Below are 26724 nucleotides of genomic sequence, written 5' to 3'. Positions count from 1 at the left end.
ATGTACTGTTGATTTTAATAAAATACCAATAAAAAATGTAGTGCTTTCATCATAAACAGGTTTTGAACTTTATTCTCCATAAGGGAAGAAACAGTCTGTTCAGATGAGCAAGAGGTGTAACTGTGCATACAGTATGAAGAGTGTAGCATAAGAGGGCAGTTAACTGTATTATCAGGAGCATTGGTAATAACATTAACAAGAATATTGAGAATGGGTTATTTCTCATAAAAAGACACAATGAAATACAAGGAGTATACATGGAGACAATCAGCCGTCTGTATGGGCATCCTGAACATTTCTGATTGGTTAGAGACGGCGTGTGCGGTGTCCCAGGTCACCAAGGTCACAGCTTCTCATAATCATGCTTTAATTATTTGCAGATGTATCATGGATACGTTAGCTTTAAATATCATATGGTTACAGTATTAACATGGTTCTCTGAGTAATTGAGACCATTTTTTCCCATAAGTTCAGGAATCAATCCCCAACAGTAAACTTAGCACAACAACACCTGTACAGATGTGGAATTACATATTTTAGCCAAACTGCACCTCTGGGAAGCCTCAGTGGTCCCTGTTTATAATGTATTAGGGATCCACCAATATTGGTACATATTCACCATCAATGTCACTGGGATACTGATAAATATAAGATTTGGCTAATTATCTGTTGTGTTACAATTATATGACTGAGTAATTGGGAATGGGAATAATTTAGGAGACTTGAGAATGCCATTTTAGCTCATTGATAATTAAGTTTTTTTCATTTCCTTAGTACAAAACTTGTTACTTTAAAAATCTGTATAAATTCATCCACACTGTTGCCCCAATTTCCATTAGTCCAGGGAACAATACTCAAGTCCTGCCCTACAGTGAACCTATATAACAAAAGCATAAATGTGGAATTACATATAGTTTTACCAAAGTGCTTCCCTTATGCCCAAAAATATTTTAAATGACTAATTAAAGTCCCTGCTAATTTTCTTCTTGCATTTCACTGATATTGGTACGATATCTGCGCCGTTGCCTGCCATTGGGATTAAGTTATGAGGACAGACTTTAGAAAAGTATTTATATGATTTAAAAGGCAGAGCTTTAGAGTTCACTGACATCAAAAGGGAACAAATAGATACATCCTAATTCTTTGCCTAATTATCACACATGAGGTTTAGTTGACTCATCTCTGGTTACGTCCTAATTAAGATCAGTTTCACAGTCTGTAGATGGTGGCTGTGGTTGTGATAAAGGAAACAATTATTCTCCTGTCATTTCCTCACTTTGCTGAGCGTGACGATCTCACAGCCCGTCAGCTTTAAAGTTGACCTGGGACACTGCCAGTGATTTGGTACATGTTAATTTGATTTCCTTTAGTTTTCATAGATGCTTTACACAAGACATACTTCCCTTTTACAGATGAAAAAGTCTTTTCTATGTATTTTATGTACAGCATACTGCAATATCATAATGCCTCAGATTGATAATAATGTGGATAACATTTGCAATACAGTTATAATGGAAGTAGTAATAATATGTATGAAAAGTTCTTTTAAAAAAAAGAGATTAATAACAGTACCTGTCAGCCATTTTCATCACACAATCATTATTTTCCCAACAACCATCCTGACAATAACAAACTGGGCTGCCTTAGTCATTCGAGGACAGTAAACAGTTGAATAGCAACAAAAAAAAAGGAAAAAAAAGGGACCAAGACGTTCTGTTAGGACTTTTCTCTCTGTTCCATCACATTCATGCGCTCACGTTGCTTTCTGTTTGATCACACATTTCTCTGTTGGTAGAAAAATACATACATATGATATATAAAAAAAAGGTAAAGGATGAAAAACATAGGCGTGAAGTAAGTTTCATCAAGTGCTTTCGTTATGACCCCTCCCACCCCCGTTTTTCTCTCTTTCTGTCGTGGTTCCTGCTGTGGACTCCTTACATTTAGTGCATTCTCTGACCGATCGCGCTATCTTATTTAATACTTTGGGAAATGTTTCCTCGCTCCTCTGAGAGGAGGTGGGTGTAAATAAGGACATCATGATCTGTGAAATGTACACTTTTGAGATTCGGCTGCAGGCTTTAGCGAGACTTCCCAAACGCACGCTTCATTTTTCTTCCTGCTGCTCTTTCCTTTGTAGCTCCAATTCAGTGTTTCTGATGTAGTCTGTGACACCTGACTGTGCCTTTCAGATGCTGTTTAAACATTTCTGCACCGCTGCTTCAGATGCTCTCATGAATCTCTACAGTCTCCCATCATTCACTCCTTTTTTGTTTTGGCTTGAACTAATAAGTGATGAATGTTCAGATTAATGTGATCTGAATGTCTTCAACATTTACACTATTCTTTGGACCATAACTGCTCAAAGAATAGTGGAATTAGTTTTTTTAATTTTACAGATATTTTACACCTTTATCCTCCAAAGATCCCTCAGTCAGGACTGAGAGATACATGGCAAGTGGGCTCAGGAATCAAGAAGCACACTGTAAAATATCTGTGTAAGTAATTTATGGTTGTACTCAGCATCAAAGCTTCTTAAGTGGGTGAATTCAAATTTACTTCTATCCATGATTGTATTGCATTACCCGACTAACCGCTTTTAAAAAATAATCTCACTGAAAGCTACAGAAGTCTAAACTGAAAACACTAGTGTTTTTACACTTTCAAATTCAGTGATGTGTCAATAAAATAGAAGATCTGAATTATAGAAATTCACCCAATCAGCTGTTTTTCCCCTGATTTTAAGAAGGCTCTAATACTGAATACAGTTAAATTACTTGTACATATGGACCATTTTTACTCGACTAATCCCTCGAGCAGAGCAGGAAGACGCAGCCTATGAGTTCATGTGCTCCACCTGTATGGCTGATGTGGAGACGGTTAGGCAGAGGTCTTTGTGGGTCACTGGCAGGTCTGCCACAGTGACTGGTTTGTACTGGATCTCGCTGGCTGACACTGTCTTGTACTGGTGTAGATCAAATGGGCAGGGGACCACAGATTCTGTGGGTTGCTGTTGTGGCTGGTAGCTGCCTGGGGGTCCGGGGTTTGGGTTCTGGTTGTTGTTAGGGTTCGTCTGGTTTTGGAGCTGGCTCGCTCTGCCCGCACCTCTCCCTCGACCGCGGCCTCGGCCCCTGCCTGGTGTCAGACCCTGGGCCTGCTGAGCAGCTACTGTTGCTGCCACTGTTAATGGGTCGGGGTTGTGCTTCTTCATGTGTTTCATTAGATACGTCTCCTGGAGAACGGATGACAGAAGTAGAACACATGATGTCAGGAAAGAAAAACAGGAACAATGTGTTTTGATTTTTTTTAAACTATTAATATAGCTTTGTGGTTGTATGGCATCACTAACCAGCCATTTAACCCTCTCAAGGCAGGGGTTGCCGATTGGCAACAGTTAAAAACTAACAACCTCATTACCCCACATACATATTTTATGAGTTTTTTTTACTCAGAAGTACCACTGCAGGACTTGGTTGTGCATTAGCAACAAAAAGTTTAATTTGAGCCTGAGAGCGTTAATATTTATAGTGAATGATTTTTGAGTTAATGAGTTTTGCTGCTGGGCAGAAAAGTGCTGCAAAACATCTGGATGTGAAAGTGAAGCTAATCTTTTTTTAGCTTTTGGGTAAATAATTTAATCCACATTAGACATTTGTGCCATCTGAAGACTAAATGAACATTTGTGTTCAATCTGAAGAAATATCCTTCACACACTCCCAAAATATCTATGAACAACTAGGGCTGAGCCATATCATACCGTTCACGGTAATACCGGTATGATGTTGGGCAACTATAAGAAAATGAAATAGTGTCTTTGTTTACATACGCACATGGCGGCGACGGAGAATAAGAAGGGCGAAAGCGGATCGTTGAATGAAACGGATGAACCAGAATTGGTTTGTAAAAATGCTGCAACGTCAGTGGTGTGGAACTGGTTTAGCTTTCGTCCGTCAGATACACAACAAAGCACTATTTTTGGTAGAGCATGCTAGCGGGCCGTCGTTATTACCGTGTTTTTTGGAAAATACGGCACACTTAAAATCAATCCTTGGATTTTTGTGAAAATCGACAGAGCCCCTTATAATCCCGTGTGCCTTATGTATGAATTCTGGTTGTGTTTACTGACCTCGAAACGATTTTATATACACGGCGCTTGAAAATCTGTCAAATGTTTCAGTACGACTTTGCTAAGCTACGAAGCCGCACCGCTTGATGGATTGTCGGAGCATTACGGCTATCGTAGGCAGGAGCCTCGCGGAGTGATACGTGCTGTGCTTCAACATAATATTACGGTATTGTGTGTGTATAACCTCTTTTTAAGTTTTGTGGATATTATACATGGTTATGCTGAGGATATGTCGGCCAGTTTCCACTGGAAATGCCTTTTGGTTAAACTGTCAGCGAGGAATTTGCATTTGCACTGTTAAATTTTTATATAACTTTAATGCACATAAAAAACAGCTGCTTGTTTAAGTGAAAATACATTGATTTTTTTATTATTATTTTTTTGCACAAATAAAGTTGTGGACTTGTAAAGTATTTTGTCTAGTGTCAATTATATCGTCACTTATATCGTTATCGCAAATTTTCAAATGTATATCGTGATAAATATTGTTGGTCATATCGCCCTGCTCTATGAACAACCCAAAGACACAATGCCTGTGCCCATTGATGATGTATGTGCATAATTATATAATTACTAGATACATTAACAGTACCAGCTGCTATACAGCATCTGGCTTAAACTGCGCGAACAATGATTTTGGCAGAGAGGGATGATCAGTGCTTTGCAGTAATAATCATTATATTATTCTATTCTAAGACCTGAGATCAGAAAAAAAGGCTCATTAGAGCTCTACATATAATGCATGTCAGACAGACTCATGGATTGTAAACAATAGTGTATTAACAGTAAAGCATCTGCAAACCAGCAGTACAATTCCTGCCAACTCTCTCCTGTTACGTCTTCTCTGTTGCCGTACAACCAAATCTACACTTTCAGTAAACTGCATGTCAGATACCAGAAGTCTTACCGAGGTATAGGATCGGTTGCAGAGGCCACAGGAGAACAGCTTGGCGTGTTTCACGGTGTGTGTGGACAGGTGAACCTCTAGACTGGCAGCATCTGTGTAACCACGGTTACAGTTGTGGCACTTGTACGGCTTGTCTTTGTTATGCTGCCGACGGTGAGACTGTGATGGAAAAATAAATAAATAAAAGAGGCATGTAAAAACTAGTAATATGTAATTTGATTTTGACTACAATAGAAAAGGCAAGAAAATCACTCTTTTCAGACTAGAGTCCAGCTGATATATCAGGCAATATTTGCTAAAATATCAGCATCGGGATTAAAGCTGATAAATGAAAATGAAAAAGGAGACATTAGTAATTCATGACCTGTGACAATAAAACATAATTATTTTTAAACTTCACTGTCCCATTATCTCAGGAAAGCCTGATAATTAACTTCATATAACAATTGTTAGGGAGACCTGTTTGTGCTTTATATGTCTCTCAAAAAAAATATTGGCCAACATGTTGAATTTTTAAATCTCTTTTTAATTATTAACAATGAAAAATGATCCAAAATAAAATTTCTGTGAAAAAAAAGGTAAGCATCAACATATCTACTACTCCATCACACTTGGTTGTACATTTTGTCTACAAAACCCAACCTGTGGAACCTGGATGAGTATGAGAACCACTGGCTTGCAAGTAAATATATGCTAGTAGCACTAGAGCCTTAGTAAAGTAATGATCATGTCAGTGGCAAAGAGAAAACCTGTAGATTCAGTACCTGGAGGTTGGACAACTGAGTGAAAGCTTTTTCACAGCCAGGATGATTACACTTGTACGGCCGGTCACCGGTGTGAATCCTGGGAAATCACAGTCAAAACAAAACAAAGGTGATGTCAAGTTTGACGTACTGACAAAGTTAAGATACTTCTAGATCAGCTCAGCCCCTCGCTTCCTCATGTTGCAGTTTCTCAAACTTCTACTTTCACTTCCTCGAGAAGGAAACGGCTTTGGTAAATTTGAATAGTGTGACCTTTGGTTGCTATTTGTGCACTTTAAAATCACATCCTTTTTTCAGCACATTTTATCATGAAGTGTCTTGATGCATGCTCAATCATCCAGGTAAGAAAATCCCAAAAAGTCGATTCTGTTCATGTGGACGTAGCGTTTTCAGTGGGAGGAATGTTTCGTCACTAATCCAAACAACAAAACGTTTCTCTTTTTTGGGATTTTATGATGAAGCAATAAGCTATGAAATAAAGTTTTATAACAGATAAACTAGGCTGCTAATACATGCCAGTGATCACACATCAACCACATTCTTCTGTCCTTTCAGGTGGTAGTGCCTAGCTTTGTAACAGCCTTTCGCCTTCCATTAGGTTGAGCTAATCTGTGGTTTGATTGTTTCTATCATCCGCTGAAAACTATTTTTTATGGGTCACTCACCCTTAACATTTGAATCTGGTTTACACCTCAGTGTATGTTTGTAGTAAAACATAAATATGGATTATTTTGAACTTTGAGGCATGCTGAGCTACTCCAGTAGCATCTAAGAGTTAAAATATGGAAGTGGGCAGAACAGATCCATCTTATAAAAGAAAAAAAGTACATGTCAGATTTGATAGATACTATAAACACACAATAACTCAAAAAGAAGGACACAAGCACAGTGACATAACTCTCCATGCACCTGCTCCCATACATGCACACATTCAAAACCCGCCCGGCCCAGCCCAGCTCGGCCCAGTACCGTGTGTGCTGCTGTAGGTGACTGAGCTGCCTGAATGTTTTCTGGCAGTAGGAGCAGGTGTAGGGCTTGGCCCCGGTGTGGATGCGGATGTGCTGGGACAGGTAGCTGGAGTTGGCAAACGACTTGGAGCAGTGGGGACACTTGTGGGGCTTGGCCTCAGTGTGGTTTCTAACACGGGAAACCGGGATTGGAGGGTTAAGGGGGTGGGAGGGAGAGAGAAACACAGAGAGAGAGAGAAACAGCGAGAGATTTTTAAGCTACAGCATGACCAAACTTCATAATGAGCCGAAGACCAAATCATGCATTTAAGCTAAAAGGATCTGATCGATCAAGTATTGATCACAGATTACTAAGTTTGACAGTGTGCTCTTTGTGCTGTGTCTGAGTTGTGAAAACACAGAACGAAACATACAGCAAGCACAGTCACGCTTTTCTCTTTCTCTCTCTCTCTCTCTCTCTCTCTCGCAGTCTCTCTCTCCTTTTGGTGTGCACTACTTTGAGTGAAGTGTGAGTGTAGTGTATCTATGAATGTCTGAGTCTGCTGCAGTCAAACCAAAATGTAAATTCAAGATGAGTGCCAGGCCAGCGGAGCACATCTTCCTCTTTAAAATTAATGGCCTGAAACCCACAGAGAAAACCCAGTGCATGGAAATGAGGGAAATGAAAGCATGAAGGTGAATGACAAGGTCAACATAAAATTAACACATTTATCAGAAAGGTGACAGCCTGGATGGGAGATAGATTTATCACTCATATTGTCACAATTAATGAAATATAGTAAAATGAAAACTAATTTTAGTGTCCGATTAGCGCCTTTACCACAGTAAAAAGGGGTGTAAAACATGCAGGTTAAAAACTGTATATCAGGATGTATTTTTTAGGCACAGCACATACAGTTAGTATGCAAAGTGTACTTAGACTTGTATCGTGCATTCTTAAAAAATGTTTTAGTTTTTATCTTGCTGAGAATGAAAGGAAAATGTTTTAATAAAGACATCTGAATAACAGAGACATCTAGAGAAGATGCTGAAACAAAACAAAAAGGGGATGCCTATTTTGGTGAAACCTGAGTGACAGACGGGTGTGTTGGTGAGAAAAGGCATTTAAATATAACTCAATCATCCTGTCTCACTTACTGCTGGAATACTGAGTATCTGAATCTCTGCATATATAAGGAAACAAATGACATTAATCTGACTAAAGCCTGGGTTATACTCCAGTTCAGACACGGACAAATGGAGACCTGGTGCCTGGGTGCATTTGAACTTGTTTTTTCTCTTGTTTAAATCACTAGTAAATTACTTGCCAGGGAAAAAAATACTTTGACTGAATGCTGGGAGAATTAAGGAATTTCAGTAGTAGTATGCCATGTGATTGGCTGATTAAATATTTGTGTTAACAAGTGGTTGAACAGGTATATCTAATATAGGAATATGGATATGTTGCCCCCATACCTGATGAACCTCAGGTAGCCATTGTAACTTAATAAATATTGCAGCTGTAAGTGAGACTGTGTAGGAGTTGTATTTAATTACCTTTAGATACTGACTCAGGAAACTGACTTCCCATTCTCACAGTGGGTCCCAGTTTTTAGAAAAGAATGAATGGTCAAAGACAAGTACTTAAAAATAACAGGTTAAGAGGCATGAAATAATTTAAGTTTTGGGGACTTTCAAAGATGATACTTTGACTGTGCAGAAAGAGCTTTACACTGTCAGCACTCCCCAAAACAACCCAGACAAGTCCCAAGCTCACCACTCCTTCTTCCCTTTATCTATCACCACACAGATGTTCACATGCACACATTTTAACACACGCACACACTCAGGCCCAGTACCGTGTGTGCTGCTGTAGGTGACTGAGCTGCCTGAAAGTTTTCTGGCAGTACGTGCAGGTGTAGGGCTTGGCCCCGCTGTGTATACGAATGTGCTGGGACAGGTAGCTGGAGTTGGCAAACGACTTGGAGCAGTGGGGGCACTTGTGGGGCTTGGCCTCGGTGTGGGACTTGGCGTGGATCTGCATGTCTGACTTGCTGAAGAACGTCACTGCGCACATCCGACACCTTGGCAGGCAAGGAATGAGAGGAGAAGAGAAGAAAACAGTTATGATAAACAAAGCACAGAAAAAACTGCAAGTATCTAAAACATCATTAATATTTTCCTAAACTTAACGCACTTTATCCTACCTGTAAGATTTGGGTCCGTCTTTGTTAGTGTGATCATCCTCATCATTTGACAGATCATATGGGTCGCCACCGTGATGCTACAATACAATAATAAAAAAAGTACTTATGGTTGTAAAGGTAAAATGCCTCACAGTTGGTTTTATAAAAGGAAACAAGGAAAAAAGAAAGAACATAGAAAATTCACCTGTCCACCAGCAGCAAGGTGTGCCAGTATTAATGCATCACTTCCTGGAGGGAGGACCCCACCCACTCCAGCCACCCTGCTCATCACCTGTCTGCTTTTCCTGCCTCGTTTTGATGGTGCCGGCATGACAACAGCAGGAGCAATGTCATCCTTCTTATCTAAAAATGAGAGAAAATTAAGAAAGAAAGAAGGGAAAGGAAACAGGGAGTGTTGAGTGAAAACAGGGACAGTTTGGAAAAATTATGATGCACAGCTCAACACCAAACCTTACATAAGACAGATACACAGATGTGTTTGATTGTGTATGGATGTAACAGTGCAATTGCAAGAATACATTTGGGTGGGAACAGGAATCAAGTGTCTAAAATAAAATGGTAAAAAGAAGCCCTAAGCCTCATCATTTTTTTTTACGTTGAAATTATTAAAATGATGGTGACCTGCACCTGTGTATTACCTGAATTTGAGGGGTGCACTGCAGACACTATCATGGTGGTGGCAGTGGGGTGTCCAGCTACAAAAGACTGCGTGGAGGCGGTGGGGACCAGTGTGCCCTGTGGGGTGGTGATCACTAACCCCGCTAAGAGGAAAAGAAAAACTGTGATCTGGCCGTCCAGATCTCACTCTGTTAGGCTTTTATTCTAACTAACAGTTAATGGATGATGTAGTGATAAAAGAACTTTAATTTTCAACCTTGCAACTTGAAAGCCACACAATATCTTATAAAGGACAAAGCTACAGCACTAACACAAGACTTGCTAAGGTTTATACAAAAGATTTTAACGAATATTTTTATACAAGCTGTGCATAAAAAAGGGATAAAACTGCTAATATTAACACTAAGTACTACTACTAACACCTAAATGGAAACTGAAAAAGAACCCTGTTGAGATTGTGATTAGTAGCCACTGTAGATTAATATGTACAGTGTCATTCACTCCTATGCACATATCTTGTGACACCAACAAATATGGGTAGAGTTCAAAAAGTTCTGGAAAGAGTTCTATAAAAACCAAAAACCTTACCTGGTTTAAATTTGGCTGAACTCCCATTTGAGATCATCTTTTATGGGATCTGCAGACAGCTTCCAACATGGCTGCTCTTTTTGTATTGCTCTCATTCTGATTATTTACACGGTATGCACTGTGTATAACCGCAGGAAATCAAACTGTGTCAGAAAGCAAACATCAGTTTCAAGCTGATCAAGGTACATGCTTGGTGATGAGACCTGGGTCCAAGCAGTCCACAGCTAACCGGTTTTTATACGAGTCCACAGTTCCAAGTATGTCTGATGAGGAGTGAGACCACGAGCAAGCCTGGTGTGTTTTTAAACATACGCACCATGATATCGTTCTCCAGGGTAAGACATGATGAGTGTCTCCACTGTGATGTGTCTGGCACACTTTTAAAGCATTTCAGAAACAACACATTTAGTATGCCTGCTGGGTTTTATTTTAAAAACTGACTAACTTTCAACTCTGTTCCTTTGTCTGTTACTTCCTGCCCTTCTCCTATGCTCTGTGCTGCTACATGTTGCTTCTGTAAATAAAAAAAGAACTGTTCGCTTTTTCTAGAGCAACTTCTGATGGAATTGCTACCATTGTCTCGAGTGGGTGTCAGGAAGCAGCCGTGCCTGCTGCACTCCCAGGATGAGTCTGTTAATGTGAAGTTCCAATATGACATCCTGAGGAGTCTGATGAAAAACATAAAAGTGCAAACAACATGATCTGTGGTGCGTGTCATCACGTCATCGCGTACTGTTTGATGGGGCCAGGTTTTGGGCCAGTATTGGGAATCTGAAGAACACCTGCATCCCAAACTTTTTTCAAATGACTGAGCATAACATAGCAGATTTTTGACCGTCTAGCTTCACCTGGGGACATTTACATGTTCTCACTGCCATTTCCTTTTTAAAAGAGGTGCTGTAGTTAATTTTAGCTTCATGTTTCTCACATTAAATGGTAAATGGCCTGTATTTGTATAGCGCTTTACTTAGTCCCTAAGGACCCCAAAGCGCTTTACACTACATTCAGTCATCCACCCATTCACACACACATTCACACACTGGTGATGGCAAGCTATATTGTAGCCACAGCAGCCCTGGGGCGCACTGACAGAGGCGAGGCTGCCGGACACTGGCGCCACCGGGCCCTCTGACCACCACCAGTAGGCAACAGGTGAATTGTCCTGCCCAAGGACACATTAGGACAGCATGATCTCATCTCATATGTTTCCCTTCAAAAACCATGGAGTTAGTAGCTTGTTTTTCTTCTAGTTTTTTTAATAATCACTTACAGACACCTTGAAGGTGCATTCATGCAGTCTTGTAGAATTATATTAAAATACTACCAGTTACTGCCATAAAGTAGGGAAAATATATATTTTAAAATTAAAATACATTTGGATGAGTTTTTCCTTTTTTTTTCTTTTTTTTTTTTAAAATGGTCTTTTAAAAATTCTGTAACACTGAAGCACACATGCAAACAGACATAACAGGGATGCCACCAAGATCAAATAAACATCCAGAGGTGCACAAGAAGATGATCTTGAACAGGAGACTGGCCAAATTTAAATCAGGCAAGTTTTTTTAATAGACCTTTTCAGAGAATTTTTCTTTCACAATTTGCAAAATAAGAAAAAAGACAAACTGAAAAATCATCTACGACTCAGGTTGGTGAAAACATCAGAGCTGCTCACTCACCTGCAGTCATGATACCCGTGGAGGGAACAGGCACAACGGTGACGTTCTGGGAAGTGTGCGACTGGTGCAGGTGTGCCCCCACCGCACTCAGGGGTCCGCTGTTTCCACCACCACCCCCTCCTACATTGCCTCCGCCTCCTTCCTGTTTAGGGATCACACGTACCCCAGCCGCTCCATCCACTGAGCTGGGGATGGCGAGTACGGCCGTGGGGTAGTGGGGGGAGGAAGTGGAAGACGCAGAAGAGTGAGGAAAGGAGGGCGCGCTGGCCTTCTCTGGACCTAGTTGCTCCTTCGCCTTGTTCAGGAACATGGCGTTCTCAATCTAGACAGAAGTGGGGAGTGGAGAGAGGAAAGAAGGAAGGGTGTAGGAATTAGGGGGCAAAGGAGTGTGATACAGTAAGGGTGAAATGTTTCATGACGGTGGAAGGAAAAGGATATGAAAGGAAGGAAGAAAGGGAAGGAGAAAGGAGACTTGCCAGAGATGAAGAAGGCAGATTGAAAGAGGAAATAGGATGAGGGTGTTTGGAAGAAGTTGAAAAAGAAATAAAAATACAAAAGACAGGAAGAAAGAGAAAGATGTGAAGAAGAGTCATATGTTTATGCGGGAAAAAAACAGGATGACCCAGAGATGACACAAGCAGAGTGGCGATAAACGTAGTGTGTGTCATGAAAGGAAAATGGAGAACAAATGAGACAGAAAATGAGAGGTTAACGACAGTAAAAACAGAAGGAATTAAAGAAGAATAAAGGAGGAAGGAATGGGAAGATTGGGGAGAGTGAAGGGTAGGAGTTAATGGGTTAGATAAGAGCAGACAGAGGAAGAAACAATGGAAGAGAAGAGAAAACGAAGGCATGGTGAGATGCAAAAAAAGCAAATGAAAACAGGAACAGAAGATTGAAAAGATGAGAGAGGAGAGGGACAGGAGTGATCATGTGAACCCATCAATAAGTCAAATAACTTCATCAACGTTGCCAGCATTATTTAGTGGTGTTAAAAACAACATGTTCAGGTTGTGATGTGCTTCTGGGTATTTTTTCCAACAGCACAGACCACTATACCATGTGTAATTCAAGACAATTCCAACAATAAGGTTGTGTCTACCTGTCCTTGTACAGTGGGGACGGGAGACCAAAAGTATGATGAGTTGAAATGGGAATCGTCCATTATTTCTGTAATTAAAAAGCAACACACTTAGAAAACACCTGTCCTGCTCCTCCTTTTTTCGTTTCTTTTCTTTTAAATGAGACCATGCATGGCTGTATTTCAGTCATCTTAGTCCGGTTCCTTTCTTTCTCCTCCGCACGCTGACACACCGAACACGTCGGTTTCAGGATCAGCATGCAGCACTAAGACTAAATTTAGTCCACTAAATCGAGCCACTTTTCTACACAGCTAACCTTTGTTTTTAGGGATACTAATCATGATGTCTGTGACAAATCTGAGCAGTTTAAGCTTACTCTGTTGTGGCTATTTCTTGAAATAATTAAGATTTGTACAGAGGAGGATGTGAAAGGAATCAGGCAAAGATGGTCAATCCCAGAAGGTGGTTCCAAATGCTGTGTCAAAGCATACTGATGTACCCTCTCAGCCCAGTAAACATTATAACTGAAACTGCACAAAAACATAGTAATTGAGATTTAATTTTCTCTATTATTCCACATTAAATACCCTTGGTTTTACAAAAAAGAACTGACAGGCAAGACGATAACATTTAAGAGGAGATAACACTGATCTCTTTACTGTGTGGAATAAGTCAAACAAACTACCTAAAGAAACAAAAACTGTTATTAGAAATTACTTAAAAAACTGTCTGCAATTTGATGCGAGGAGATAAAAAAAATGCTAAAACTGTACCTGCAAACTAAAAATTCCCTTCCTGAAGAAACACCGCCCCCTGTTAAAGAGCTTGGGATCTCAACCATATCCAGTGGGAACATTTGTTTGAATGTATGGAAGTGCCTGGTAAGGCTATGGATCGCTGTTACATGCTTGCTGCAAAGCAACATACAAATGCTCAAAAGCACAATTGTCACTGACCTCCTTCCAGATAACCTGTTTTCTGCAAACATAAATACAGGTCTTGAATTTGTCTTGCTTTTTACTTTTCTTTGACCACATAAAGTTTGAGAACCACTGGTGTAGAGGGCAGCAGAAGCAAGAATTAAGAAAACACTAATGATAATCAGTTTTTGAGAATTTAATGATTGTCTGTAACACAGCACATGCACTTGTTTACTACTCCCTAACACAGCATGAACAAATTGCACAATCTTAGAGTGCGTGTTTTATCAGCAGCATGTCAGTGAGGCTAGTTTTGCAACAAAATTGGATGTGGGTGCACCATTAGGTGAAAGTAACACCCTCTTCAAGAGTGCACACAGCTTCTTGACAGTTGAAAAAAACCCAAAATAAAAACCCACTGTCAATCTCATGAGTAATCAACCTGTAATCTTCCGTTTCCTGATTATGTCCCACTAACAGAGGCAAAGAAGGAAGTTTCATTGTTCTATGTTGGCATGCATTTGCACTTTATTTTAGCTTTCTGAAACATTTTGAGACCGTGAATGCCATGCATAATCCTGCTCACATACCATTAAAAGCATGCAAGTAATTACATGTTAGTAAAGCCCAACTGCCATTTAATAATTTATAACAACTGATATTCAGTAAGCCCCGCAAAGGAGTATGAGAGGCCCATAAAAAAAATCACAATAACAATTGAGGTAACGCCATATTTCATGCAAAACATTTGCAATGCATAACTCATGAAATGTTTTGCATTGTTTTTCATGAGCCTCCTCTCCCCTCTGCAACTGCAAGGTCTATAAATAAATGAAAAGAAATGCTTTCAGTGCAATTTAATCATTTTCCCTGATTCTGCAGCAAAGCATCAGATGCAAGGGGCCGTTATTAGTGCAGTACAAAGTCAATGTTTCAGTGTTCTGAGAGACATTTGTTTCTTCCCCCCCTCTCTTTTTCTTTTGGACGAGAGGGTGCAAGCTGCCTCCAAAAACTGTGGCATGGCTAGCGCCGAGCTAACGTTAGCTGTGCTTTATGAATTATTGCAAAAACAAATTTGCCACAAATCGTTTAAGTCAGGGTGCTTTTTTGGAACTGAGTCTGGACAGATGTGTTAAACTGCACCCAACCGGCTGACAAGAGCGTAATAACATATCTGGGTTATGCACAAACATGGCTAACGTTAGCTGAAAAACGCAACAAGACGAGAGGAGCTAGCTAACTTGCCTCCATTAATTTTCTCCTTTTGTTCGCTGGCTTGCTCTAGCTACAAGGAGGCCTGTATATTCAATATGCTTAACTAGCCCGCCGCTTAGTAAACACAAACATCCGTGCTCTCCCTACGCCTCCATTCCTCACTCCCTGCTCATCTCGCTGAGAGAAAATAAAAAAAGAGAAAAAAAAGTCTCGAATAAAAAAAAAAAAAACGAAGACAGGAAAAAAAAACGTCGACGCCGTTGCCTCTGTAGGAGACGCAGCTTCATGCAGACTTCCGGCGGTTGGGACGACGGTGCTCTTAGACACACTGAAAAAAACACTTAATTAACAACCGACTAATAAGTCCTGCGTTAATTACCGGTGAACTCGACTCCCCTTCAACCCCCCCGGAGCTTCCTCGGGTCGGGACAGTTGGAAAACTTTGTCCAAATCCGCCCCTCAAACCCCTCAGATATGCCTTTTTTTTCTTCGTTTTTTCCTTTTTTTTCCCCTCCAGCTCTTCTCCGAGGAGTCAAGGCAGGCTGAGTTAAACAGCTTCCGGCCACACTCTTCAAAATAAAATCAAAGCGCGATTCTTTTAAAGTATATTTCTTTGTGTATTGCGTTTGATTAAAAGCGTAATAATCGATGTTAACACAATTAACTAAAACTAAACTAAAAGTAGGTGTAAAATATGACATTTTATGCACCGAAATAAAATGATTATTAATTATTTTTTTAATTAAAAAAACGAATTTAAAACAATAGTGTTTAATCACAAAACCAGCAAAAAAGTATATTTATAATTTTATCAAAAACAGCCTAATGAGGTTTTGGTGCTACATGACTTAGAGTCAATTGTCTTCAAAAATAGCTGTTTTGTATAAGAATATTTATTCAGAAACTTATCTTATGTATTTTTCATAATAATAATTAATACTAAACCACAAATAATGCCGAAAACTAATAAAACCGAAGTAAAACCAAACTTACAAAAAACAAATACAATTTAAATCTAATCGACCGAAATCCGCTCTGAAAACTCAGTGAAACTTAAGCGACCTGAAAACAAACGCCATATAATCTAAAAAAGAAAAAAAGGGGTTCCGGTAGGAAAACCTTCTATACACAAGTCAAATAATATAAAAAAAGAAAAACAAACTAATAATTGTGCAATAACTAACAGCCATTTACCCATATGTTTGCTCCGCTGAGAGTTTTGAATTAGACTTCCTGTACTGGTTTGGCGTTTTACCAGCTAACTTGACACACCTGCCAGCGTCTATGCAGTATCTTCCGGTGTATTAATTATCCAGTCAGTGAGGACGTCGTATCAGTTTCTATGTATATTTCATTTCTGAATTAGCTGAATGGTTTTCTCATTTTGTACAACAGCTCTCAGGTTATGCGGACATGTGAGGCTATTAAAAGGTAATGAATGCTTGTACTTATAATATCCACGTCACTATAATTATTATCGCCCATTTAGCTTGAACTATGTCCATCATATAAGATGGACCTAAGCTACTTTTGTCAGCATTTATAATGGAAGGAAAGAACTCTAATGTTTGTTGCAAGTTTAATTCCTGGTGCAACATCAGCAATTCATTCTTGGGAAAAGCACCATGTACCATGAGCATTTTATTGAAAGATCAATGACAATAAAATGATGATGAAAACGTTTATTGGGATCCCCTTATGCATGTGAAAATTGTTTATTATGCAGTGACAATTCAAGACCTCACAGATGGAAAAAAAAATAAAAACTGAAAAAAAAGAAGCTAAAATCAGATGTGTAAACAGGTGAGTAAAGAAAGACAGCAGTAGAACATTTGATAGCTACAATAAATCTTTTTTCACAAACAGTAAAGATTTAAGTCGTTTCCCCTTTTGCATTTAAATGACAAGGATTTTGTGTATAGAAGAGCAGAACGACGTTTTCCTAAAGTACACGGAAGAAAAATAAAAAGCAAACATCCACTTTGGTCAAACATCACGAATGCAACACAACAGGGTCTGAAACATCACAGAAAACTAATAAACTGGATAAAATACATTTATAATGAATTAGTCAAGCTGTTAGTGGTGATGCAAACAGTGCTTTACACTGATACTGTATCAAATATAAATTGTATAAACACATACATATATATCCATATTTAGTGCTGATCCAGTAACGAAAGCACACTTCCATTTCTATAGCTGGGTAATCTCCTACTTTGGTAACTCCACAGTGAAGCTGCACACGCCTACTGTGTCCTGACTTCAAACATATGCATTTGCAATATTACTTTACAGTGTAAGAGTGACAGGTGTTGATGCATGCATAATAACAGTAGTACTCATATATGAAAGAAATAAAATGTACCCTCAGGACACTTACAGCACGTATGGTTGTGCTGTAATCAGGAGTGCAGAGAAGTCACAAACAGTGTTTAGAGTTGAAGACAAAACTGCTCAGTTAAAACAAAACCATATATCCATCTTCAGTGTTTAAATCCCTTCTGATGTATTAAAACATGTCCATAAAGATATTTTCCTAACTAGCCCCAGAGGGTAATGGTGAGGTAGAGGGATACAGTTTGATTGGGTGGTGACAAAAGGCAAATCAGGATACTTTACAGTTACTACCGTAATACTTTAGAGCTAGTATTACACCTTCAGTGGAATATAAAGCACAAACTACAGCAAGCAAACGTAAAGAAAAAATAAAGAACAGAACAGCAAACACCCCTGCCCTCACTTAACAATTGAAATATTTAGCTTCACATTACGCCAAAGCGTTATATACTAACAAATACTTAATGTTATGAATACACAGGGATATTCTCATTGCTACTATGAAAAGCAAAGCTGTATTTCACACATTTAAATTTAGTCTGACTGGCTACACCTTTATGAGAGCTGCTACATAACTGCTATCACTAGGAACCACTTTACTTAAGATTTGTAATACACATCATGTATTAGTGGACTGCAGGGTGGTACAGACTTAAGGCAGTTGAAGCTCCTGGTTGGGAAAAACAGAATCCCATTTTGTTTCCTGTAGCTGATCTAAAGCTAATATCTCCAAGCCGAGGCTCAACAGGAAAAAAAGAAGATTCACCGGCGCATCAGTTTACAAATAAAGAAATAAAGAATAATTAACTTAATTAACTTATTAAGTACCAAGGATCATAAAATATAAAACAAAAAGAAAAAGAAAGACAACACCTTTTAAAAACCCTATACATATTAACGCTGAAGTTTACAGATAATATCAGAAATATTCACCCTGAACCTTTATACACCAAATTTATTTCAGAAATACATGTAGAGAAAAGACTGATGGGTTAAAATGCATGTCAGTGAATATATGATAATATGCAATATTAGTAGGATTAGTAAATGAAGGTTTTGGTTGCATGTTTTAGCACATGCTAAGAAGCACTTAAGGTTTGGCAGCAAGGCAGTGCGGACACACACACACACACACACACACACACACACACACACACACACACACACACACACACACACACACACACACAGTTGTGAAGGAATTATTAATGGTAAACAGGAACACAGACAAAAGTGTGACATATAAACACAGAAAGGGACAAAGACAAAGATCAGTCATGTAAAACTCAAAAAGTAAGAAAGCTCATCAAACCATCATAGAATACATGAAATATGATTATATTATCCTCTGCTTCTTGTTACCTGTGACCCTGAACTGCATAAGCAGAAGGTAATACAAGGATGGATGGAGGCTAAACGAACGCAGTACCGCTAAGCACAAAGTCATAACATGAAATAACATTCGTAACTGTAATCAGACTATTTTCACAACAGAGAAACATCACAAACCAGCTGAACCAGCCACACAGCAGAATGACGCCGTGATGAGAGAATCATGCAGGGAATCCAGACAGCTGATTGGACACTGGGAGGAAGGACTGCCTGGTCATCACATGGCTGAGTCTCTTCAGCCTGTATGAGAGGCCATCTACAGAAAGGAGAGATATGATATTATGATGTCAGCAGACTCCAGAGAATACACAGTCCTAGTCTTGTTAGACCTTACCTCAGCCTTCGATACAGTCAACCATACCATCCTGATAAACAGACTGAGAGACCTGGTTGGGATGTCTGGCTCTGTTCTAGACTATTTTTTTTATCTTATATATCTGAAAGAAACTTTAGTGTGTCTGCAAACCAGAATCTACAGAGTTGTTGTGTGGAGTTCCTCAGGGCTCTGTGCTGGGACCTATTCTGTTTTTAATATACATTCTTCCTTTAAGCCAGACAATACAGCAGTTTCCTGAAGTATCTTATCATCGTTTTGCTGATGATATTCAACTATATTATTCTTTTAAGCCTGCTGAAGCTCATAAGCTCTCCAATCTGATTGACTGTTTAACCAACATTAAACAACAGTTGAACAATAATTGCTTACAGCTAAACCTGGCCAAAACAGAAACTTTCATTATTGCACCAGGCAGTGCAATACCCGATATTAAACGGCGAATGGGTGACTTAGGTTCCTCACAGAAACATAACCTTAGAAACCTGGGTGTTATTTTTGATGAAGCTTTTTCTTTGGAGGGACATTTATATCAGATCATAAGAAGCTGCTTTTTTCACTTGAGGAACATTTCTAAACTTAGATCCATCGTGTCAACAAGTGAACTCGAGATGATAATGCATGCTTTTATCTCTACAAGACTTGACTACTGTAACAGCCTGTTCACTTGTCTAAACATGAAAGGGCTAGCCCGCCTACAGGTTGTTCAAAACTCTGCAGCGAGGCTACTGACCTGCTCGAACAAGGGTTCTCATATGACCCCTGTTTTAAAGTCGCTGCACTGGCCAACAATCACATTCAGGTTCCATTTTAAAATTCTAGTTTTAACTTTTAGAGCATTACAGAGACACCCCCCTCCCCCCTACATTGCTGATTGATTCATACACATACCACCACTCATCCCCTATTTCTACGGGGTTTGGACTCAGTGGAGACCTTCAAAAAGCAGCTAAAGACATTTTTATTTCAAAAAGCTTTTAATTAGACCAGGGTTTTTATGATGTATTTTATGACTGTATTATGCTTTTACCTTGTAAAGCACTTTGTGACATATGTCTGTGAAAGGTGCTATATAAATAAACTTTACTTACTTAGAGAAAGGTGGATGTTTTAAAGTTTTGTTATATTTAATGCTGAATTTAATTATTAATAATTAAATTTGATTGGTAGCAGCTATAAGCTATAGATGCATGAGTGCAGGTAAGTGTAACATAAACCGAGTTACCTGGGAGATGTTCACGCCAGTCATTTTCTCCAGCGCCTCAGGCAGCTGGGTCATGATGTCCAGCACCTCTCCTGAGAGTTTGGCCACGCCCACATCTCCACCTCCGCTGGATACCATGGTAACTTTTTTGGCTTCACACAGAGGCCTGCTGATCTCTTCTGCCATCTGGTGGACAAATGACATTACAGCTGTTAAAATTGTAACCGGTGAATGTAATAATGTAATCCAGAAGTAAATGCACACACAACACTCATGACTAACAGGCTTCAAATTCTGTTTTTTTTATCAGCACAATTCTAAAAATAAGAGCAGGAGCTAGAAATGCTTGTTATGATGATGTTATCGCTCACCAAAGGCAGTTTCTCCAGCAGCATGTCCACCATGGCGCCCTCCTTGTACTCCTTGAAGGCCTCGGCCTTCTTCACCATCTGCTCAGCCTCAGCACGCCCCTTGGCCTCCACTGCAAATGCTTCAGCCTCACCTTTAACCTGAAGGAGAAATGAGGACGGACTTACTGTACCAGAAAACACTGAATCTCACCTTGTACCTTAATGGTACATAAATTAAAGTGAATTACAAAAGACATTTACAAATGTTACCTCATACAAAGCGATGGTAGTTTGAAATGCCTCCTGTAATATCTTATGGATTTTTCCCTCATCCATATTCCATTCATTTCCGTTTTTTTATTGCTAGATTCAGAATTATAGGCATCATATAAGAGGTCTCACCTGGGCTGCATATTAATACTCTTATTAACATAAATCATCATGACTGATTTAGCTCTTTGCCTTCTATCTCCTTATATCCTCTTCTAATTTGGAGTTCAGAGACCCCAAATTAATACTGCACGAGTGTGACAGATTTTTTTGTATATGTACACCCAAATAATTTACTGAATACTCTGAAGATTAGATTTTTAGATAATATCTTGTATTTAAAAGCAAGGAATTGTATCCTTGATACATTAAGTTGGTAGTCAGATAAAGAGCCATACTGAGCTAGATAATTAATCGGTTTGGAGAGGGATAGGAAAGGCTGCTCAGATAATTCAAGATGACATTTGTGGAAAATGCTTTTGTTTTTTCCCCAGAAACAGCTTTGACTCACTCTTATGGACTCAGCTTCAGCCTCTGCCTCCATGATCAACTTAAGACTGGACAGACAAAAGAAACATAGTCAGCTGGTTAGCAGAGAGATAAATGATTTGACCAGTACAAACATGTCAGCCATGCTCTTAAAATATAAAATGATAGCTCAATTGTTATTCTAACATAAAAAGGAGGATTTAAGTGGACGGATGAAAACTTGCCAAATTACAAACAAAACAAAAACACACACACACACACACACACACACACACACACACACACACACACACACACACACACACACACACACACACACACACACACACGAGGGATTTTCCATGTTTCTTCTTCAGACATATAAACAGAGAAAACATACCAGAAAAACCTAACAGACTATCTGCTTACTGTCGTTCCTGCAGTTCAGGAGGTGAAAATGAACCCACAACTCACCGCTCAGCCTCAGCCAGCTTCTCCAGCCGGTATCGCTCAGCCTCTGCAGGTTTCTTCACCTTGGCCTCCAGCTCTTTCTCCTTGCGGGTGATCTCCTGCTCCTGCAGCATGATCTGCTGCGCCCGCTCAACCACCTGCACCTGCATCTTCTCACTCTCAATACACTGCTTCGTCTTCGCTACCTGCCAGAGGAAAACAGATCATACATGTATGTCTGTACACATAATATTCTTCATTTAATATCATGAATTGTAAAAATGTTGTTGATTTGTAATAAGTTTAAAACGTTTGGCCTGCAATTATAATTAAAGAAATGCTGTGCACTGTATTTAAAATATATATTCAGCTTAGAGATCAAATAGCAAAATGAGCTGCTTCCTGTGCACGCCTGTGTACCTGCAGCTGGTAGGCCATCTCTGATTCAGCCCTCTTAGTGTTGACTTCAATGTCATAGGCTGCCTTCTTCAGCTCATAGTCCCTTTGAGCCTTCGCCATGTCAATCTCATTCTTGTACTGAGCCGATATTTTCTCCTGCATGGCATGAGCTTCCTGCAGAGAGAGAGTCAAAGAGGGATGGAGAAAGGATGGAGGTGATCAGGATCAATGGGAACAGATGTCTAAAATAAACAGGATGAAGATGCTAAAAATACAGACAGAGTTTAGACAAATGGCACCAGTGACGAGGCCAATAAGACTAAGGTGAAGACACACAGTGAAGTGCTCTGTAAACAACCTTCTAGATGATTTAAATGCAGCTTCTATTATTAGCAAGATAAGTATTTATCCAAGTGTTTCTAAAAATAAAGAAAGATCTTCAAACTACATCAGCAAGCCCCATTGACACCTGTTGCAAAGAGAGATCTGTGTAAAAAAAATAGCTTTATAGTAATACAGTATTAAAAAAAATAAAAACAGCGACAAAGTGACAGATCTCACCCTAATCACAGCATCTCTCTTGTTTTCGGCCTCTCCAATGCGAGCATCTTTCTGAACCTGCGCTGTTCGGCCTTTCCCCAGAGAATGCAGGTAATCCTGTGTGCCAGCAGGAGAAAAAAGATCTGATGTGCGTTTACTGGTTCAATTTTTAATTCCGAGAATCTGCAAAAATGTACTGAGATCATCTATGATATGATTCTTATAGCGCAAAGAGATACCTGGTCATCATGGACATCTTTGAGGGTGTAGCTGACCACGCTGATGCCCATGTTGACCAGGTCAGAGGAAGCCACCTTAAAAACCTGCTCTGAGAACTTCTTACGGTCCTTGTAGATCTCCTGTAACACAAACACCTTCACTGTGATGCAGAAGTTCGCTTTTTAAAATGTACTCATCACACTGAGGTTGTGAATACTGAAGGTGTATTCTAATAATACCTGTTCTATAATTCAGTTGGATGGTAAACTCCATTTATTTACTTTAACTCCTTACCTCAACAGTCAGATGGGCGATGATGGCTCGCTGATGACCTTCAAGCGTCTCCAAGGCGATCTGAGCAATTTCAGCCTCTGACTTTCCCATGAACATCTGGCAGGCTGCAGCTAACATCTGTTTATTCTGACCCTGGATCTTCATCTGTAGGAAACAGCTGCTTGTTTATTATTTAGACAAACACTGACATAAACATTGGGTTCATTTCCTCGATGCACAGTGAAAAATAGCAAATCGGGAGCTGTGTTTCACGTGCAACTACATGGCACTGTCAGTGTACCTGACCCTAATATTTACATTGGCCTGCTTTAATTAATCAACAGATACAATAACATGCAAAAATAAATAAACAATGAAGCAGCAACAAAGTTTACTGTAAACAAAAAACAAGTAGGAAAAAACATTCTGGTTGCTACGAGTAACTTTATACACCACACAAAATGAATCTTATCTGCTACATGTTAATCTTCTAGTTTACACCTGTCCTTCTGAGAAAGGCCTCCCCTGTTTTGCCAGCAGCAGCACCTGATTCATCTGCAGTGGTGCACACTGACCTGGGCGATCCCGGTGACAGAGATGGGCACTCCGTGGCGTGTGTAGACTTTATCGCTCTTCACATTCAGAGTCAGAGTGTTCAGGGAAATCCTGGAGAGAGGCCACGTGAGAGATATAATGGGAAATATGATTATTGATTCATTTTCATTACTCTAATGGTACATTAGGTGTAGCAATTTCCTCCTTGCTTTTGTTACACTGAGTTGCAAACACAGAGTGTATATCAGCGGTCCCCAACCTTTTTTGCGCCACAGATCGGTTTATGCCCGACAATATTTTTCACGGACTGGCCTTTAATGTGTTGCGGATAAATACAACAAAATAAAACTAGTACCGGTATCGAAAAAAAGAAGATTTATTCATAACACACGTAAAAAGACCCAGGAAAACAGAGTTAACGATCAAAACGATAACAAAATAACGCTGAAAACTGATAAAAACCCTGAAAACCAGACATTTCACACCTGAGCCTCAACTCTCGCGGCCCGGTACCAAACAACTCACGGACCGGTACCGGTCCGAGGCCTGGGGGTTGGGGACCGCTGGTATATATAGTAAAAGGGATTTTTTTTTCTTTAATGTTGGTACTAGACCCAAATGTGGCCTGTGTGGAAGCTAATGTCTTAAATTCAACAGGAAGATGGAGAGAAAGGACTTAAAAAGTAACAGTTTATGAACAGCAGCTGGATGCTTTACACACATTTATTACTAATGACACAGATGTATATGCCCTGTGCTTTAAATGTGTCCCCAAAAGAAATCCTTCATTACTATAAAATTAATTTAAAATGAATTTGTTAATCTTTTTTCCCCCTTTTTATCCATTTTTGCTGCTGAAGTGCTGTTTGCCTTCTCATCATGTTATTCAATTTGTCACTTAAAATATAAAATATATCGGCCAAATGTCAACAGTGTTTGCAGAAACATCAGGAAGTAAACTAATGGGATACAGGAGAACATAAATAAACTTTGTGGTTTGTTTACCTCTGTATCTGCTGAACGCAGGGGATGATGAACACTCGGCCTCCGGCTATCATGAGAGGTGGAGAACGGCAGAAACCTGGGAGAGATCAGAGACCGCGCTGAGCATCACAGGGAGAGTTTAAACATTTACTACTTCATGATAAAAACAAATTCAACAAACTTCCATCACAAATCAAGTTCTGGTTTATGTTTGTGTTCAGAACTACAGACCCATTAAAAAAAAATTCTCTCCTTTGGAGAAGTCTAGGGCACCAGCTAAAGGTTTTGGAACATTTTGTTTGCCTTGATGTGACAGCCATCACATGTGCGTTAATTAATGAAAGGCAACAGTTATGTATTAGTTTGATGTTATAGTTTCTTAAGTTGTTTAGATTTCAACAAAGCAGTACAAGGCATCATTTTACCTGATACCACCATAGCCTCGTTGGGACCACAGGTGTAGAACATGTTTGCTGATCCTCCTTCAGACTAAAAAAAACAACAAAAATGAAAGAATTATTTAACAAAAACACTTTTATAAAGGACTTGTTTAGAAAATCCATCAACAAACGCATAAGGCCGGAATCGTGAAGAGTTATTATACGAAATATAATTTTAAAAACACTTTAAATATTTTATTAGTTTCTTTTCAGAGGCTAAATATGCAAGCATCAGAAATCACAATGATCAGCTCACTCCCAGAAGAAAAGGAGTGGATGTGATGGTGGTGGCCAGACAGAGGAGCAGCAGACCAGCGGAAAAAATCTAATTAGCGCAAACATTGCGCAGTAAAAAGCCCAAGAAAAGCTGCAACAAACGCAAAACCCCGAAGCTCACAAACAAGATCAACAGAGAGATCAAGATTTTAAAATATGTGCAGCAAAACAAATATGAAGTGCAGGCTGTTTATCTGTTAGCTTAACTCAAACAATTTCAGCTACATCTGTGTTTACACTCGATGAATGTGGACACAGAGAAAATATGACGACACACTCACCGATTAGTGTACAAACGACGTGGTTTAGGTGGAGTAGAGTGAAAAGCGATGAATAATTGGCCACTCAGATGAATGAGTTTTCATCCCAGGTGACGTTTTCTCTCGTTGGATACGAAATGATGCGGTTAGTGAATAATAAGGCTGCAGCTCAGTGGCTCCAATAGAGCACGCCCATTCAGCAAACTTTGTGCTTCCGCCATCTAGTGGCGAGGTGGGGAAACGTCATTTTTCAGGTGGAAAGCAACTAAATACATTTATTAAAGTACAGTTAATAGTTCAATTTTCTACAACTTTGAATTTTATTATTAAACACTATTATTATCTTGTATATCTCTCACTTCTGATTTTAATTCATTTCCATGGTGGATTTGCTTGTTTCAATCTAGCTAAAAGGTGCGAGATGGGAATGTATTATTATTATTAATTATTTTTTAAATTATTATTAATTAAAAATATTTTAAAATGCCTCTTCAAATGACAAAAAGCTAAAGTCATTTTCTTGTATGCTTTTATTTTCTTGTAGGCAGTTCTTTAAGTTTTCTTGTTTGTTTTTTATTTTAGTTAACTAAAATGTTTTTACACCAACTAGCTTTGGTATAATGTCGCTTATGCATATGACTCCAAATTATTCAAAAGTACATTTAAGAAAATTGCACTGTCAAAGAAATATAGTTTAAAATATTATCTAACAGTAGCAGCATATATGTGACTCCTCAATCATTGCTGGAAAAGTATAACACTTTAACATTAAATCTTCCTTTCAAAACACAGACTACTGAATTATTCTAACAACTATATCTATATATCATAATAAAATATATATTATTAAACGTGATGCTCTATTGGATTCCGATCCAGTGACTGTAGAGGAGATTTGAGTACAGTGAATTCATTGTCAT

At 39.1% G+C, this 26724-nt stretch overlaps 2 protein-coding genes across 6 annotated transcripts; both read right to left on the bottom strand.

Moving 5' to 3' along the window:
* Positions 1–42: 42 nt before the first annotated feature.
* znf384a (zinc finger protein 384 a) lies at positions 43–15587 on the bottom strand. Of its 5 annotated transcripts, none has more exons than XM_080863271.1 (11): positions 15430–15587; positions 12936–13003; positions 11834–12155; positions 9590–9712; positions 9136–9293; positions 8952–9028; positions 8604–8828; positions 6767–6934; positions 5798–5876; positions 5034–5192; positions 43–3232 (listed from the first exon to the last, which is right to left on the bottom strand). In XM_080863271.1, the coding sequence occupies exons 2-11, from the start codon at positions 12996–12998 to the stop codon at positions 2837–2839; spliced, it is 1770 nt and encodes a 589-aa protein (XP_080719397.1). In that variant the 5' UTR covers positions 12999–13003; positions 15430–15587; the 3' UTR covers positions 43–2836. The 5 variants fall into 5 exon arrangements, with proteins under 5 accessions (XP_080719397.1, XP_080719398.1, XP_080719399.1 ...); XM_080863272.1 differs by lacking the exon at positions 15430–15587 and adding an exon at positions 15081–15415; XM_080863273.1 differs by lacking the exon at positions 6767–6934 and having other exon boundaries at positions 15430–15586.
* A 2912-nt stretch (positions 15588–18499) lies between these two features.
* flot1a (flotillin 1a) lies at positions 18500–25992 on the bottom strand. The gene is made up of 13 exons (XM_080863125.1): positions 25826–25992; positions 25254–25317; positions 24850–24925; positions 23865–23955; positions 23311–23454; positions 23037–23156; positions 22819–22914; positions 22279–22431; positions 21883–22064; positions 21452–21497; positions 20692–20829; positions 20342–20506; positions 18500–19038 (listed from the first exon to the last, which is right to left on the bottom strand). Exons 2-13 carry the CDS (start codon positions 25294–25296, stop codon positions 19018–19020), a joined length of 1275 nt encoding a protein of 424 aa, XP_080719251.1. The 5' UTR covers positions 25297–25317; positions 25826–25992; the 3' UTR covers positions 18500–19017.
* Between the last annotated feature and the right edge of the window lie 732 nt (positions 25993–26724).

This window comes from Rhamphochromis sp. 'chilingali' (genome assembly GCF_963969265.1).
Source record: "Rhamphochromis sp. 'chilingali' genome assembly, chromosome: 17".
Taxonomy (NCBI): domain Eukaryota; kingdom Metazoa; phylum Chordata; class Actinopteri; order Cichliformes; family Cichlidae; genus Rhamphochromis; species Rhamphochromis sp. 'chilingali'.
The sequence above is the reverse complement of the archived record's forward strand: the minus strand, read 5'-3'. Positions and strand labels throughout refer to the sequence as shown.